The 16,086-nt window shown below is 40.2% G+C and overlaps 1 protein-coding gene across 2 annotated transcripts in view; it reads right to left on the bottom strand.

Annotated features, from left to right (window-relative positions):
• AP1AR (adaptor related protein complex 1 associated regulatory protein) overlaps nucleotides 1-16,086 on the bottom strand; it is a 64,020-nt gene that overhangs the window by 26,175 nt on the left and 21,759 nt on the right. The window contains exons 4-8 of one of the 2 annotated variants that reach the window (XM_075849737.1): nucleotides 16,029-16,054; nucleotides 13,026-13,122; nucleotides 3,969-4,067; nucleotides 2,824-2,879; nucleotides 1,202-1,272 (exon numbers count right to left, since the gene is read on the bottom strand). In XM_075849737.1, coding sequence (XP_075705852.1) covers nucleotides 1,202-1,272; nucleotides 2,824-2,879; nucleotides 3,969-4,067; nucleotides 13,026-13,122; nucleotides 16,029-16,054 — 349 coding nt within the window. The remainder of the gene's footprint in view (nucleotides 1-1,201; nucleotides 1,273-2,823; nucleotides 2,880-3,968; nucleotides 4,068-13,025; nucleotides 13,123-16,028; nucleotides 16,055-16,086) is intronic. The other variant, XM_075849738.1, reaches the window with a different exon arrangement.

The following is a 16,086-nucleotide window of genomic DNA, read 5'->3' as shown; positions in this document are numbered from 1 at the left end:
TGATCTGTCACTTACTCACACGTTAACATTATCGAAGTGCCTTGAGAGTGAATAGACATTGCCTCCAGCCAGGACGCGATGTCTATTCACAATCCCAAACTTCGGTAACGTTTGTGTGGGACTTACAGCACAGCACATTGAGATCACGTTGTGCTGTCATTTACAGCGTGACCTTGCGAGATCACGCTTGCTGTCATTAAGTCCATTCAATCTCAAGGCACTTCAGTAACGTTTGTGTGTGAGTAAGTGACAGATCACAATGTCGGAGTACATGAATGGAGAGAAGTGTATGATGCGGATTGGTCAAAGTCATACACTTCTTTACAACGCCCACTTGGTCAAAAACTAAAAACACGGCCAGTTGTCTATTAAAGTCATTTGCATAAAGCTAAAATAGGTCAGAACTCCGTCAAAATTGATTGTTTTTCGAAATAAAAACCACTGCTGTGATCAGCGCCGATCACATTATGTAAGAGATAGGGCACTTATAATGTGGTGACAGAGCCTCTTTAAGCCTGTAACCATGACAAGAGCGCATCCACTAAATCTAGATTTAAAGAAGGTTTTACCATCATCATAAACGTGGCTTCTTTACTTTAAGAGCAGTGAGATTATGAATCTCTCTGCCACAAGTTATCTAGATGTGATTGATGGATTGAGGATGTTGATCCAGCGATTTATTCTGATAAATATTTGGCAACTGCCTCATAGGGGTTTTTTCCTTCCTCTGGATCAATACGGTAGGATTATAGGTTGGACTTGATAGACGTGTTTTTGTTTTTTTTTCAACCTGATGATTTATGTAACCACTATTATAAGGTTTGAGGCACATAACACGCCGTTGACAATAGGTGATAAGCAAAGCTCCACTGTTCCCCCGCCCTGCAGTGTGACCTCTGCAAATGTCACATAGCATGGCCACAACAATCTCGCATAAAAGACAATAGGTTGTTTTCTGATTGATGTTTCTTCTATCCATTTGGCTGCTGTAAAGCAAATCTCTGCAGTGTGGTTTACAGCTCAGGCAAGATGACTGCCCCCATAATCGTATAAAGAAAAACATACAATCAAACTTAAACAGATTTTCATTAGTATAAAAAAAATGGTGATACATTTCCTTTAAGGGAGGTATTGCTAGAACAACAAAAAAAAGAAAAATAACCGAAAAGGAAAAAAAAAAAAAAAAACACGGTTTACTTACTGCTACTCCTGACCGATTCATACTGTGATCTCACATTTCGCAAATAGGATTCAAAATCTTCTGCTACCGAGCTGTAATGAGTAACCACAGAATAGTCATTAATATGTGTGTGTATTCAAGGCATTCATTAAAACAAGAGCTTCTGAATTATAAAAAAAATTACAACCAATGTGCAGACATAGTGAGGAATTTTCAGATTTTATTATTGGGGTGTAGATGGCAGCATAAGGCGGTTTTCACAACTGCGTCGCAAACTCTGTAAAAAAATAGCACAGCATTCAACGCAATTTTGTCTAGAAAATTATAGAAACCTGACAGAACCAATTAAAGTTTATGGGTTCAATCAGGCGCTGTTGGTGCCAATCATTAGATCCAGTGCTTCTGGTTTTTCGCTATTCTGTTCTTATGATGGAACAGGATAAGGAAATGAGAGCAGATATTAACAGAGCCTTACTTTAGTTGTGGCCAAAGCACCACATTAATGAGGCCTCATATGCAACCCTAGACACCAAGGGCCACACAGTGCACTCAATGTCCCATGTTTCCTGACAGGAAGAGGTGTCCACATGTTATAATCTATGGAGATGCAGGAAAAAGCGTTCTGACGCGAGAACACCCATCTATTTCTGTTGGACACTATAGTGAAGGGTGATTATGCACGTGCAGCTAGACACACAGGACGAATGATGAGGTTTACACAAAATAATCCTATATGGTAGTCTATAGTAAAATATATTTTCTTCAGTGCAAGCACTTAAAAGGAACCGGTCACCAGCATTTCACCTATAAAACCAGCAATACCTGGTGGTAGTGGGTGAAAAAGCATTTCTATATAACCTAGAATTGTCTTCTTAGTCGGCTCTGTAGCTTTAGTATTCCGTTTTTAGTGTTCCCACACCGTATGCTAATGAGCAGAAGAGAGTCAAATCTTCATTCATTTTGATTGACAGCTCCTCTCCTTCCCCCAGCACACAAAATCCCGCGCTTAAGCATTGATGTCCTCTTCTGGTGTGTGCGCACAAAGGGATACCGGATTATTACGATAAAAGGCGCAAAATGTTTGCAGACCGTTATTTACAGTCGTGGAGGAGTTTAGGAGAGGGGAAAACGGCAATGAACTTTTGATAGCAGCGGCCAGTGAGGGATAAGTTCAATAGGTGAACTGTTGGCGACAGGTTCCCTTTAAGGGACACATGTGACACCAAGGCCGACAGATACCCACAACTGAGTTAGGCCCCATGCACACGAACGTGCTTTTGCGGCCGCAATTCCCCCGAAAATCCACGGGAGAATTGCGGCCCCATTCATTACTATGGGGCCATGCACGCGACCGTGGTTTTCACGGTCCATGCATGGCCCGGGAGCATAGACCGCAGAAAGAACGGGCATGCCTTATTACGGCCGTGTTCCAGGCTTATTGAAAATAATGGCCGCGGCCATGTGAATGGCCCGCGATTTGCGGACGGCTCGCGGCTGACAGTCCGCTGCCGGCCGACTCGTAAATCCCACCCGTGCACATGGCTACGGTCGTGTGCATGAGGCCTTACAGGTAAAAGAAGGAAGAAACAGCTACTGTATATTATATATGAATAGGCTACAGATCATTGACAGTATAACATTACCTCTCTCCATTTTTAGCAGCTTGAGCTTTCTGCCTTAACCACTGTAATCGGTGTTGCTAAAAGAGAAAATTATATTGTAACAATTGCTAAGTTAGTCAGCTGAAAGAAGCATAAAGCAGGTTTTGAATAATGCTTTACAAATATACTCTTTGATTATTGGTTTGTTCACGACTTCCTATGATTTCCATACTTCCTAATAGCCATTTTATTTGAGGAGAGTCTAAAACGAACACCATCATCCATTGATTATGTGGACAGACCGCTGGTCTCTATCCTGTAAGAGAACTTGATGTGTTCATAGGCAGCTGGTTAACTTACTAAAAGCTGATCAACCAGCATTCAGGGTAGTAAAAAGTAATCCACTCCATCGCTACCCCCCATTGTATGTATGGAGTAGAGGAGGGATCTAGGAGCCCAATAGTACTACCTCTCAGTTTGCATGGTAAATATATAGAAGCACGGTGTTCTATAAGCCAAGTATTATTTGAACAGCCTTTTGATTTGTATCTATAAATTATACCAAATAAAACAATGGCTTTGGTTGGATATGAAAGAGTAACAAAAATCTAAATATGTTAGATGGTCAGCAGCGTTATGGGGCAAATCTCAGAAACCCCTTAAGGTGGGTAGTTGCTTTCCCACATGGATGATGGTTATTGGATAACGTTCCTTCAAATAAATACAATAATAACAAAGAAAGCTTTGGAGTTGAGTGATTAAAGCGCCTGAATTCTCCCAGAATACACAACAGCAAAGCAGCTACATAAAGACACTGAACCAACAGGAGCGGCTTGGAAACGTGAGGTCAGTACTAAGATGCTAGAAGTAGCAGAATGATGAAAGCAGTTCTATGCTATAAATAAAGATCAGTACATGATAAAGTAAAAATCTAAATTAAATCAGCATTATATGCAGTTTACAACAGAGTGGTGGTATTAGACAGGCTTAAAGCTCAGTCTCTGCAGAGGCCGTCAAACATTTGCCAAGATAGTCGGGAAGGCAACCAATCCGTTTCAGTTTTGCAGTTGTATTTCTGTAGGTTAGTACATTGGTGCTTTGAGTAACCAGATGCTTAACATTCATTCAAAATATTTTGTGCTAGTTATAAAATATTAGCTATAATAGTGGGGTTCCCATTCCCTCACCTCCAAAATCTTTTTCTGCTTGGCTGACCTGGCAGCTTCACGCTTTGCAGCATATAAAGTCTCTTCTTCTAGTCTTAACTTCTCCTCCTGTAAGGCTAACTGCATATGAACAAAATAATAAGGGTTAACAAAATGAGAACCTGTCTAGCTGCCCCTACTATTATAACAGAACGTAGGGAAAAATGAATACATGCAAACAAAAAAAATTATAATTATACCTACACCACTTCAAGTAACACGTGCATTTATATCAAAGTAGAAATATAGTAAGTAAAGCTCCATTTTTCATTAACATTGAGTCTATACTCGGCAAAAGGTAAAATCCTGTTCCAGATATATCGCCCACTGTTGTGTTCACTAACCGCAAATTAGAATAGAGGGAGCCAACAGGGCGTGAACTACCCTCAAGCTGCCTCGCGCTGAATGGTCAGCATCAGAGGCAGGGAAGCTAGCTCCAACCTGTTGGCTAACTACAGCAAATTAGCATATAGGGAGGCAACACAACAGTAGGCCATATCTCTGCAATGGGAGGGGGGGGCATGAAAAAAACAAAAAGGCATAGGAATCAGGGAGACAGCGCAATTTAGGTCAGTTAACCAGTTCATCTTATATGACTTAGTGAGAGGTCCTCTTTAACAGGTTCTGTGAAAAGTTTCTTCCAAGAAGGACTACAGCTTGCTTTTTTATGGACAAATAAGCGAAAAATCGCAGACAGCCTAATTTGTATTTCCAGATTTGAATACCGACAACCCTCTCCACAAGACCTGATCTTAGGACCGTTACTTGTTGCACTTGGTGGTACTAGGGATGCCACCTGGTATATGTACAAAGGCTTAGATATGCATATTACAATCCATTTGCAGCCAAGCTGGATTTTTAGCCCAGAACAGAAGTAATACTATGAATTGACTAATCTTAGATTTAATGTTGCCTACCGACCGATGCATTTACACAGAGCAAATATTGCATAATGCATGCAAACTGATTTGTTGCAGTGATATATTTCGAATGTAATGGACTGATCCATAAATATCTCTCACCTGCCTATTTTTTTTTTTTATGATGATAATCACAAATATTTTAACAATGTAAATATGCCCATATACACTAGATACATTTTGTTGGATACTTGTATATGGGAGCTGCCCATAGACCCCCCCCCCCCCTCCAATGCCCAAGCCGGGGGTTGGAGAATACATTTGACAAGATGGAGTTCCCGTGTCCCATTCTATTGTTTCCCTAAGATAAGCAGTGCATGCAGTGTCAGACAGCCACTCATCTTTGCAAGCCATCAAGTTTTACGTGGTAGTTTGCTTGAACAAATCAAGAATGGTATGGGGCAATTGGAATTGTTGGCCAAAATCTTTAGGACTACTGTAAATATTAGTCTCTGAGAAGACTATAATGGGAGGTTTTATTTAGCCAAGATAGGAAAACCGTTGGTTGTTTTTTTTTGTATGCACAATTTGCTTCCTACCCCAACCATACATCCCACTACATAAACGATCAGTAGAGACCAATTTTCCCAATATTGATTAGTGGGTAAAATCTGTGTGTGTAAAGCCTAGCCCTATTTATACATCTGAAGACAAAGTTAAATATTTCTAGGATGGTAATAGTTCATTATTTTCTTTGTTGCTGAGAACTGAGCCAGTATACACTGGAATCTTCACACAATATACGTAGTATTTTACTGGAAATGTAAACAAGCAAGCCCAGCGCAGGAAGATTAATGCATTATATAACATTGCTGTTTTCACATCCATATTTACTCTAGCAAAACACATCAAGACCATACATTTCAGTTCTTTAGAAACCTGGGTTGGGTCATTGATTTGCAAAAGAGTATTTTAGAACAAGCTGTAAACTGAAAAAAGAAAAGTATTAAAGAATGTGGGACATTTATGGTTATCAGTAGAGTTTTGCTTTAACGTTGCAGGAATGAGGCATTTTTGCGAAGAATTAGGCCCTGTTCACACAGTTTATTTTTTACACGTTTTTTGACGCGGAAACCGCGTCGGAAAACACACCAAAAAATGTCCGAAAATGCCTCCCATTGATTTCAATGGGAGGCGGAGGCGTTTTTTTCCCGCGAGTGGAAAAAAACAAACACTCGCGGGAAAAAGAAGCGAAATACTCTATCTTGACATCAATGGGAGACAGAGAAATCGTATTTCGCTGTTTTTGCCCATGCTCAATGGGCGCGAGCGAAAAACAGCATGCAGGCAGATCAAAATCTGCCTCAAAAATCCAAACAGAATTTTGAGGCAGAATTTTCTGCCGGCAAAAAACTCAGTGTGAACAGGGCCTAAGGCTTTGTTCACAATACTATCATAGCTTCAGTTCTGAATAGAGCCATGACAGATTCATTTTTAAACGGGTTCCAATGAATCCTGACGGATCCCATGGACTTATAATGGGGTCTGTCAGATTTCCATCAAGGTTCTGGTGTCTTTGCAGACTGCGCTATTCTTTCTGTCCAAAATACAGGAACCCAGATGGAACTGGAAGAAACATGAATGAGAACAGAACCTTTAACCATTAGATTTCGATTGCTACGGACAGCAGTCTGCAGTAGAATTCTGCCTGGTAAAAAAAAATTATGGAAACCTGGTGAAAGCCTGCCTGATTCCATTAGAAGTCATTGGGATCAGTCAGGATCTGTCATAGATCCTTAAAAACCAGAAACCATAATGCCAGTGTAAACAAAGCCTTATAGAAGCATGAAGAATACATGGAAGTCATCCATACCTTATATTCTGACTATAGTATGGAAATTATCATCATCATCCTACAAAGTGATTCATTGGCTAATTTAATGTAAAATCACTTGTGCACTTGCTGGTAGTGGTGGTATAATGGCGTTGGGAATGCATTCTTGGTGCAGATCAGGCCCCTTAGTAGCAACTAAGCAAAATTTCCATGACCAAGTATTATTGCTGAACAAGTTCATCCTTTTTAGCCACAGGCTACCAAGAGTCTAATGGCTACTTTCAGCAGAATAAATGTACCATGTCAAAAAGGAGTACTCAACTCAGGCTGGTTCCATGAGATGTGTAGTACAAAGTCCCAGGAAGGCACATGTATGAAAAGAGGAACTCCAGCAGAGGTAAGAAATCATACCTAGCCACCCACTAACCAAGCATCACATTCACTATACCAGAGATCTTCACTTGCAATGACTTTATATGATCGACAGAAAGAAGCCTCAGGGAGATTCAGTGACAATAGCAGAATACACAGGGCAAAGAAGAGATGTGTTAATAACCCAGTGCATTCCTTTTGTTGCTTAGTTATATTCTACCTTATATCGTATTATTCAGAAACCTATAATAGACAGCAGTAGTATCAAACATCATGAGTACAGGCGAGAAAGGTCATGCTAAAAGAAGGTTTTTCACTGGAGTTTCCCTTAGTATAAATAACCCTCCAGTGACTTTTCAGAAGAAGTTATCATATCTATGTACATAAGGAATAATACTATTTCTGGCAACTTTGTGACTTGTATTCTGCATTTTTTGGCAGTTTTCCACTCTGTTCTCTCTCTATTTGTCAGTTTTCCCGGAGCTTGTGGACGGCTATCATGTCATCTATACACTGCACACATAGAAGAGGAGATCCAGCTTTCCTATCTCTATCATATATATATATATCTCTATTATATATATATATATATATATATATATATATATATATATATATATATATATAAGCTGCAGCAACATAAAAGCACATTATACAGCAGTAACGAGCAGTATAGCTGAGAATCCAGCACTGGAGTGAGATAAAATACTTATTTTGCATCAGATATATAATACACATTAATCGTACATATAAATGTATTCACTATTGCATTCGTTTAAAGAAAACACTGACAAAAAAGGCAGAGTCTACAGTGGTGATGACCACCTCTCCAGTATTGCACATCACATTTACCACATACTCACGTGTGTAATTAACATTCTTAGCAGGTAGACAACATAACGGTCACATGGTTTTATTTTACAATAAACTGCGTATTACAATAGGAAAACGTGTTTGCACAGCTAGTAAGGGGTGTCCACTTCTTGAAGGTCCAGGGCTGCACATAGCACACACAATGGCTGTGCAGGTCTCACATGTTAGACATTAAAGTAACACAAAGTCTTCGTAAAAGTTAAAGGGGGTCTTCTGATTTAGAAAACTATTAGGGAATTTTAAGTTAATAGAACGGTCTGACTCTCCCATTCAGGACCCTCATGAATTTGCCAGAGCAGAGAGCAGCTACAAAGAGTGGCACTTGCTCTGCAGGACAAGGCATTTCCATATATTACTGCATAACACTTTATTTTCCCTGCTGTGGCACTGTATGGAAATTGAACACTTGTGTTACAGCACAAATTGCAGCAGAGGACACCCTGTAATCAGCCCTTCGAGACCATTGTAACAAAATAGTATTTTTTAAAGCGGTTAACCAATTCCCACCCCATAACTAAATAGTTTGTCGTGGTGAGTGGGTCGTTCCCACAAACCGCCGTAGTATTACATCTTCGTGATGGTGCCGGCACAGGAGTTGTGCCTACACAATCACCAACAGCCGTCGGCTGCAGCTAACAGCCAACATCCCGCGGTATCGGCCGGACAGTGGTTGGAAGAGCACGACCAAGACTTCTAAGTACTTCCCTGGCCCCTAATTCGCCGGACTTTAACCCAATTGACGGACCACCTCGATAGTCTTTTTCGCTCTACGGATTCTTCATCACGCACCCACAAGTAAATGTGGGATGCTCGGCAATCAGCATGGCTCCAGATACCTGAGACAACCTAGCAGCACCTTATTGAGTCACTCCCAGCCCATCTAGCTGCTGTCCCAGCTGCACACGTCCGCTATTCTGGATATTGGCTGGTGGTCATAATAATGTGACTCGACTGTGCATTAATGGGCTCTTCTAGGGAGGAGTTGGCCACACTGCCAATATAGAATGCAGCTTACATTTTCAAAAAGAGCTTTGAAAAATGAGAGCCCGGGACTAAAAGGTTGCTATGGGCAACTACTTCACATTTCCCTTGCACTAGTCTTGATAACAGACTGTTCATATTCTCTCTTGCCTATGGAATTAGAGCACTGTCAATCTCATTTAATAAAGAGCATCTAAGGCTGAGTTCATACGACTGTTCCTTTTAGAACGGAAGCCGCAACACTCTGCCAGATCTGTCCCTGGGCAGATACCACTGGCGCCCGAGGGCACCCATTGACTTGTAATGGGGTCACTCATGTGCAATCATGGTTTCCGTCATATTGACTGAAGAATAGCACTGCATGCAGCGCTATTCTTTCCATCAATCCTGCCGAGATTTCCGACAGACTCTTCCAAATAAGCTTTTGAGGGCAGTGTGAGCAGAGCCATAAAGATGTGCTTTATAATGTGATTCAGCGGGGTTGTTCTAATTGCATCATCTCCCAGCTTGATTGGTAGCGGCTCAAATTCCCTCTGGCAAATAATCAGGCCAAAGTGACGTAAATAAAATACAGCGCACTCTTTTGAAATGCGCCCCCAGACTCCAGCTTGAGGCGCCATTTAATGGGTGCAATACTAAAGAACACTAAATATATACATATCCCGTACCGATCCGTATTACAGCCATCTGAATGCAGCCAAATAATAGCAGTTTCTCACTTATTCCAATTATCTTTTCCTTTAGGAGTCGATTTTCCTCATCAGAATACAGGAAGGTGTTTTCTGCAACCTGTATTGTGTTTATGGGGCAGCAGACATAGAATTATATAAAACAGTGTGTTTTACTGGATCACTCCTGGTTATAAAGTACATATGTAGGTTCCTCTACGATATACCGTAAAATAGAGGTTGGCTTTTTCAGGAAAAAGGGCTGTGCAATGAATCGAAAAAAAAATCAAAATCGAAATTCAGCACAAATCAAGGTCATCTTGCAAATTTCAGTTTTATCAATTATTTTCTCCAGTTTTAAACTGTATCTGCATCTTCAGGACGCAGATACAGTTGAATCCAAATGGTAGAGCAGGGGACTGTAAGGTCAGTGCTCTACCATTCACTATGTAGCACCAGACGCGAAGAAGCGACATCACGCCGGTCTGCGCCGAGCCGCACAGATCAGAGGGATCCCCTCCACTCGTCATTGAAACGGGGTTAGGGGAAAGTTATATATATATATATATACACACATATACATATACACATACACACACACACACACACACACACACACACACACACACACACACACACACACACAGCAACACCGCAGAAGAACTGCCTCCTGATCTGACCCCCTTAGACTTTTATCTTTGGGGTCATCTGAAGGCAATTGTCTATGCTGTGAAGATACGAGATGTGCAGCAACTGAAACTACGGATACTGGAAGCCTGTGCTAGCATTTCTTCTGCGGTCTTGCTATCAGTGTGTGAAGAGTGGGAGAAGAGGGTTGCATTGACAATCCAACACAATGGGCAGCACTTTGAACACATTTTATAAGTGGTCACAAACTTGTAAATAACTCATGAAAGAATAAAGTAACGTTAAAACCAAGCACACCATTGTTTTTCTTGTGAAATTCTCGATAAGTTTGATGTGTCACATGACCCTCTTCCCATTGAAAAAACGAAAGTTGGATACAAAATGGCCGACTTCAAAATGGCCACCATGGTCAACACCCAGCTTGAAAAGTTTCCCCCCTCCCATATACTAATGTGCCACAAACAGGAAGTTAATATCACGAACCATTCCCATTTTATTTAGGTGTATCCATATAAATGGCCCACCCTGTATATATATATTATTATTTTTATCAGGCACTATTGGGAGCAGCTGTGCAAGCATTATAGAGCATGGGGTGCATATATGGGGGCATTATACTGTGTGAGGGCAGCTATGGGGGTGTTATACTGCGTGGAAGTCAGTTATAGAGGCATTATACTATGTAGAGGCATTATCCTATGTAGAGGCAGTTATGGGGTATTATACTGTGTGGAGGGCAGTTATGGGGGGGCATTATACTGTGTGGGGGCAGCTATGAGGGGCATTATACTGTGTGGGGGCAGCTATGAGGGGCATTATACTGTGTGGGGGCAGCTATGAGGGGCATTATACTGTGTGGGGCTAGATATAAGGGCATTATACTGTGGAGGCAGTTATAGGGGCATTATAATGTGTGGGGGGCAGCTATAGGGGTATATTATATACAGTAGTATACAGCTGGCTCAGGGGATAAATATTAATTTAATGGCGTAGCATGTAAATAGGGGGCGTGACATGCAAAAGGGTGTGTAGCCTAAATAATTGTAATCGAGTTTACAGGATCAATTAATCGTGATTTTGATTTAGGTCATAATTGCCCAGCCCTAGTTGTATGCACTGTTTTTGTAAAGTAGTAATAAAAAAAAAAAAAAAAAAAGCGTGCCTGTAATAAATGTGTCCAGCCATGGCAAGATCAATAAAATCAAGAATACAACCATGCAATCTCCCCAAAAATTAACAGAAGCAGCAGAATCGGTTGTAATTAGGAGCTTAGTGACTTTTAGGCCGGGTCCACACGAGGCGAAAATGCAGCCTTTTTTCCGTGCGGACTTGCGCACAGAAAATCTGCAATGAATTACAGTACCGCTTACGGATTTTAAGGCTATGTTCACACGTAGCGGAATTGCTGTAGACTTTCAATACAGATGTGGGCAAAATTTGAGGTCGACGATCTGCATCAAATCAAAACAAGATTTCCGTTGCAAAAACTTACCCTTAATTTCTGTTGCAGATTTTTACAAGAGGATTTCACCCCTTTGAATATAGAGGGGTGAAATCCGCAGCAAAATCTGGCATGTGGTCACCTACCCTGAACATGACACGGTCATGGGATGTCATCTTTCCAGCAAGTCAGTTTTACATATCTGGCCTGCTAGTTATCCTGGTAAAGTATGCAGTTATTAAAAGGAGCAAAGTGGTAGGCCACAAACTCACCAAACATTGGGCCAGATTTACCAAGACTGGCATTTCATATACCATTCTTAGACTGGAGATTGCAGGAGTAAGATGCGCCAAATTAAGAAGCGGATACCTCTTAATAGATTTGTTGCATCTTGGCCTGTCCATGCACCACAAAGTGAAATCTACGCCAGCTATGAGTTTGCCTAGATTTGACCTATAATTTACACCAATTTATGGAGTAACATACTAAATTTGTCTGCCTGCGGGTGGTCCTGCTTATCTTGCTAAGCCCCGCCCACTTTTCAGTTTTTTTTTAAAGGTGGTGGGAGTAGCATATAGGATAAAAAGTCGCAACAGGTTTGTGCAATTTAAAACTTTTGCGCAAATTGCAGCTTTTCTATGCCAGAAAAAATGGTGTATAGTATTTAATTAATTCCCCCCATTGTGTGTAACGATCTTCTATCTTGTAAAGCCCACCACCAAGTTCCATGCTGCCTCTGGAAGCAGCTCTAGCATAAGAAACATATGAACTTTTCCTTGAGATTAAATTTTGCCTGGCAAGCAAATGCACAAAAGCCTGATGTCCCCATGTGCAATGCCAAGCATCAACTCGGCTGGTGTAAAACTCAATGGAGCTAAAGAAAAACTCTCTAGAGTGATGCGTTTCCACAATTGTGATATCCCTTAGGGAAGGCTATATCCCAACAAAGAAAAAAAGTGTGGTCTTTAGCCATACAAAGCCATGACCTTAAAGGACACCTCTGGAATAATTTGAGCTGCCAACTGAGAGTCAGGCCTGACCACACACCATATGAGCATCACTGGCTGAAGAAAGGCTAATGCTCACAATCATATTCTGATATCTGGATGGAAAGCCTTCCCAGAAGAGTTTAGTCTAGGAAAACAAACTCTATATGAACAGCTGTAGTTTGATGTGAACTGTTCCGCGAGGAAGTGATCTTTTGTTGTTGTAATACTTTAGACATTACACAGTGAAATATATTGAATTTTGCAAGTCAACTTGTCATTTAGGATCATTACATTAGCCTTGTTTAGTATTACGGAGTATTTGCCACAAACTAACAACTGCATCTATTTTGGCGCTGGAAGAAATGATCATTACCTCATTCTGTATCTTGACATCGTCATCTTTCTGTCGCTCAGTAATGGAGTTGTAGTGCCTTTCCTTAAGATCCAATATTTCTTCCTCGCTTAAGGGTCTGTCGAGAAAGTAGCAAAATGAAATTTTTCGGGTGTTTTTTTTATTTAGCCAGTGGCTTCATCTGGTCACATCCCATGTGGTGTGTACAGAGAATACAAAACCTTGGAGAATTTAGATAAATACATATAGTTCTTTATTGTGGAGAACAACGCAGTTCTTCAGATTATAATCCACTTGCATTGCTCAGGAGACATTTTTACTGCAATTTCAAGCATCAACATTTTACCTCGGTGACCAGATGTGGGGTGTTGGTAAAGTGAATTCCTATTCACACACGGCTGTTTTGCGGCAGATTTAGTGCACTTTTCCCAACTGACTTCAAAAGGGACAAACTAATGGGAGGGCTTGCTGTACTTTTTGCCAACTGCGTACATAGTAATACACTTATTGTGACTCCAAAAATCAAACAGTCATGCCTCTTTGGGACGACCACCCAAAACAACATAAAAAAAAAAAATGGGCCTCTTGAAGAAAGTGTCTAATATAAATCGGATATGATGAAACTGTAAATCGGTCACATGAAATCTGGTCTAGATAAAGAGGTGGCGTTTTGAGGTTTTCATTGTATTTTTTAGTGGTATACAGTTGATCGAGCTATAGTTATGTAGAAGTTTTACTTTTTTCTAGTAGTTGCTTAGGTCCAGTGAAAAGCTGAACGATCACCACATCTGGCCGTCCTTCATATTCTATCCCATCTTGTACATGACCATGAGCTTTGTGTAACGGGCAGCATTTACACTTTTTAGAGCCTTCAAACAGAGTTGAAGAGGTCATGGACTCTAAAGATAGATCGGATATTTGGATGAAGTTCAGTCATCTACATATACAATAAAAACCATAGCTGAATGGCTAAAAAAAAAAAAGAGGATACAAAAAAGGATATTTGACAGACAATGTGATATACATTCCTACATCCTGCCAAAGTCAAAGGATCGGCCACTTCTCTAATAAGCATTTCTGTAGAACAGGAGACCAGAGACCACATTAGCATCCCCTAGGGGATATCTACAAGGCGTCATCCCTGCATTGTGCGGCGCTTAGCTAGCCTGCTTAAACAAATTGAAGTAATAGATTTTCCCAGGTTCCTCAGATTACTTTAGAAAAAAATAATGACGTCGGCTAGGAGAGCTAGAATTTATTTGCAAGCAATATCTTTCAAAAGAGTGTGGTAGAGAGTATATGCGTCGGTAAATATGAATTTCATTTTTCAAATCTCCATGTAACTTTTGCGTAAATCGAGTGGCTGAAAACCTGTCCCGACCTGGTCTTGCGCACAGCTGAGGGTTTGTTACCATGTCTAAATGTAAGAGAAGTCACTCAGGAGTCGAGGGGTGGAGAGTGTTATGTGCAGCTGCTAGGTTTATCTCACAAAAATACACCAAGTTACTAGGTCAGGACTGTTTATCAGCGTTTTCACTGACTGACAACAAATATTAAAAACTATAAGGAATTCATACAAAAAGTATATTCAAAAGTTGCGGAGCTTTTCACTAGACAGTGAATATGCTTTATTTACAAAATAGCAGACAGCCGTCTTAATGTGATATGCTTTATGTATTATTAATATTTGAGAATTTCCCTAATGTATATCTATCATCCCAGATGTTACCTTTATGGAGTGGGGGAAATATGGATATTAAGAGCAAGGCAGCCTTGGGGAATTGAAAGGCCCAGCTCTCCAGAAGCTATCAGCACACACAGGCACTATCTGAATTTCTTGCTTCTGCCTCCATAACCTCATTACGATTCTGGTAATAGATGAAACAGCTGCAGGAAATACAAGAGTGCTATATATTGCCTGGTATATAGTGGTCCCAAGGTGATGGCTTACTTTAAAGAGGTTGTCCAGTGTCAGCAAACTAATGTCATTGGTGTATAATAAAAAGTTATACAATTTTCTAATATACTTTCTGTATTAATTCATAAGAGTTTTCAAGATCTCTGCTTGCAGTTATTCAGTAGGAACATTCATTGTTTACTTCCAGAGTTGCGACCCACATCTTTCAGACATTAGGAGCGTATCCTGTGGATATGCCATGAATGTCTAAGATGGAAATAACCCTTTAACTTTACTTGAGTGACAAACATAATATAAGAGCAATAGGTCTATTTGGTGGGCTTCTGGATAACTCACGTAAAGGAGCCCCTGCCCTCAATAAAGTAGATACACTTTGTAATTCTTGTATTAATGGAGTTATCCAAGGACCAAAAATTGCATAGCATTAATATTTTTATATAAGAAGTAGTCACTTGCTAATATACTTTAATTTAAAATTCGGTACTAAATGGTGCAGTTCAAACCCAGTGAATTGTTCCTGGAAGTCCTGTAGCTTTTCTAATATTGAGGACATGCAAATGTAGTTCTAACAGCTATAATAGATCAAAGATATATGCTCTGTAGGAACTATTTGTTAGGCTGGCTGCATATGTAGTGCAAAAAACACACTGTGGAACTAGCCTTAAGGGGTTGTCTGGTTTCAGCAAATTAATGTTATCTGTATAATGAAAAGTTATAACATTTTCCAATAAACTTTCTTTATTAATTCATCACGGTTTTCAAAATATCTCTGCTTGTTGTTATTCAGTAGGAACATAAAATCCTGTCCATGGTCATGTGATGGACACAGCTGCGGAGATCGTTAGAAGACACAGCCCTGACATACTATAACGAGCCGTGCACCTGTGTGATAATCACATGACCATGGACAGAATTTTATGTTACTACTAAATAACAAGCAGAGATCTTGAAAACCATAAGGAATTAATATTGAAAGTTCATTGGAAAATTGTAAAAATCTTAAAATTATACAAAAACCACCATTAATTTGCTGAAACTGGACAAACCCTTAAAAAGATCATTAGTTATGAACATAAATCAGGTTATAAAATAAATTGACATGGTACCTTTGGCTGCTTCCTGGACTTTCACCCTGGCAAAAAAAAGAACACAGATTTCAATACA

This window comes from Rhinoderma darwinii, chromosome 1, assembly GCF_050947455.1.
Source record: "Rhinoderma darwinii isolate aRhiDar2 chromosome 1, aRhiDar2.hap1, whole genome shotgun sequence".
NCBI classification, from domain to species: Eukaryota; Metazoa; Chordata; class Amphibia; order Anura; family Rhinodermatidae; genus Rhinoderma; species Rhinoderma darwinii.
The sequence above is the reverse complement of the archived record's forward strand: the minus strand, read 5'-3'. Positions and strand labels throughout refer to the sequence as shown.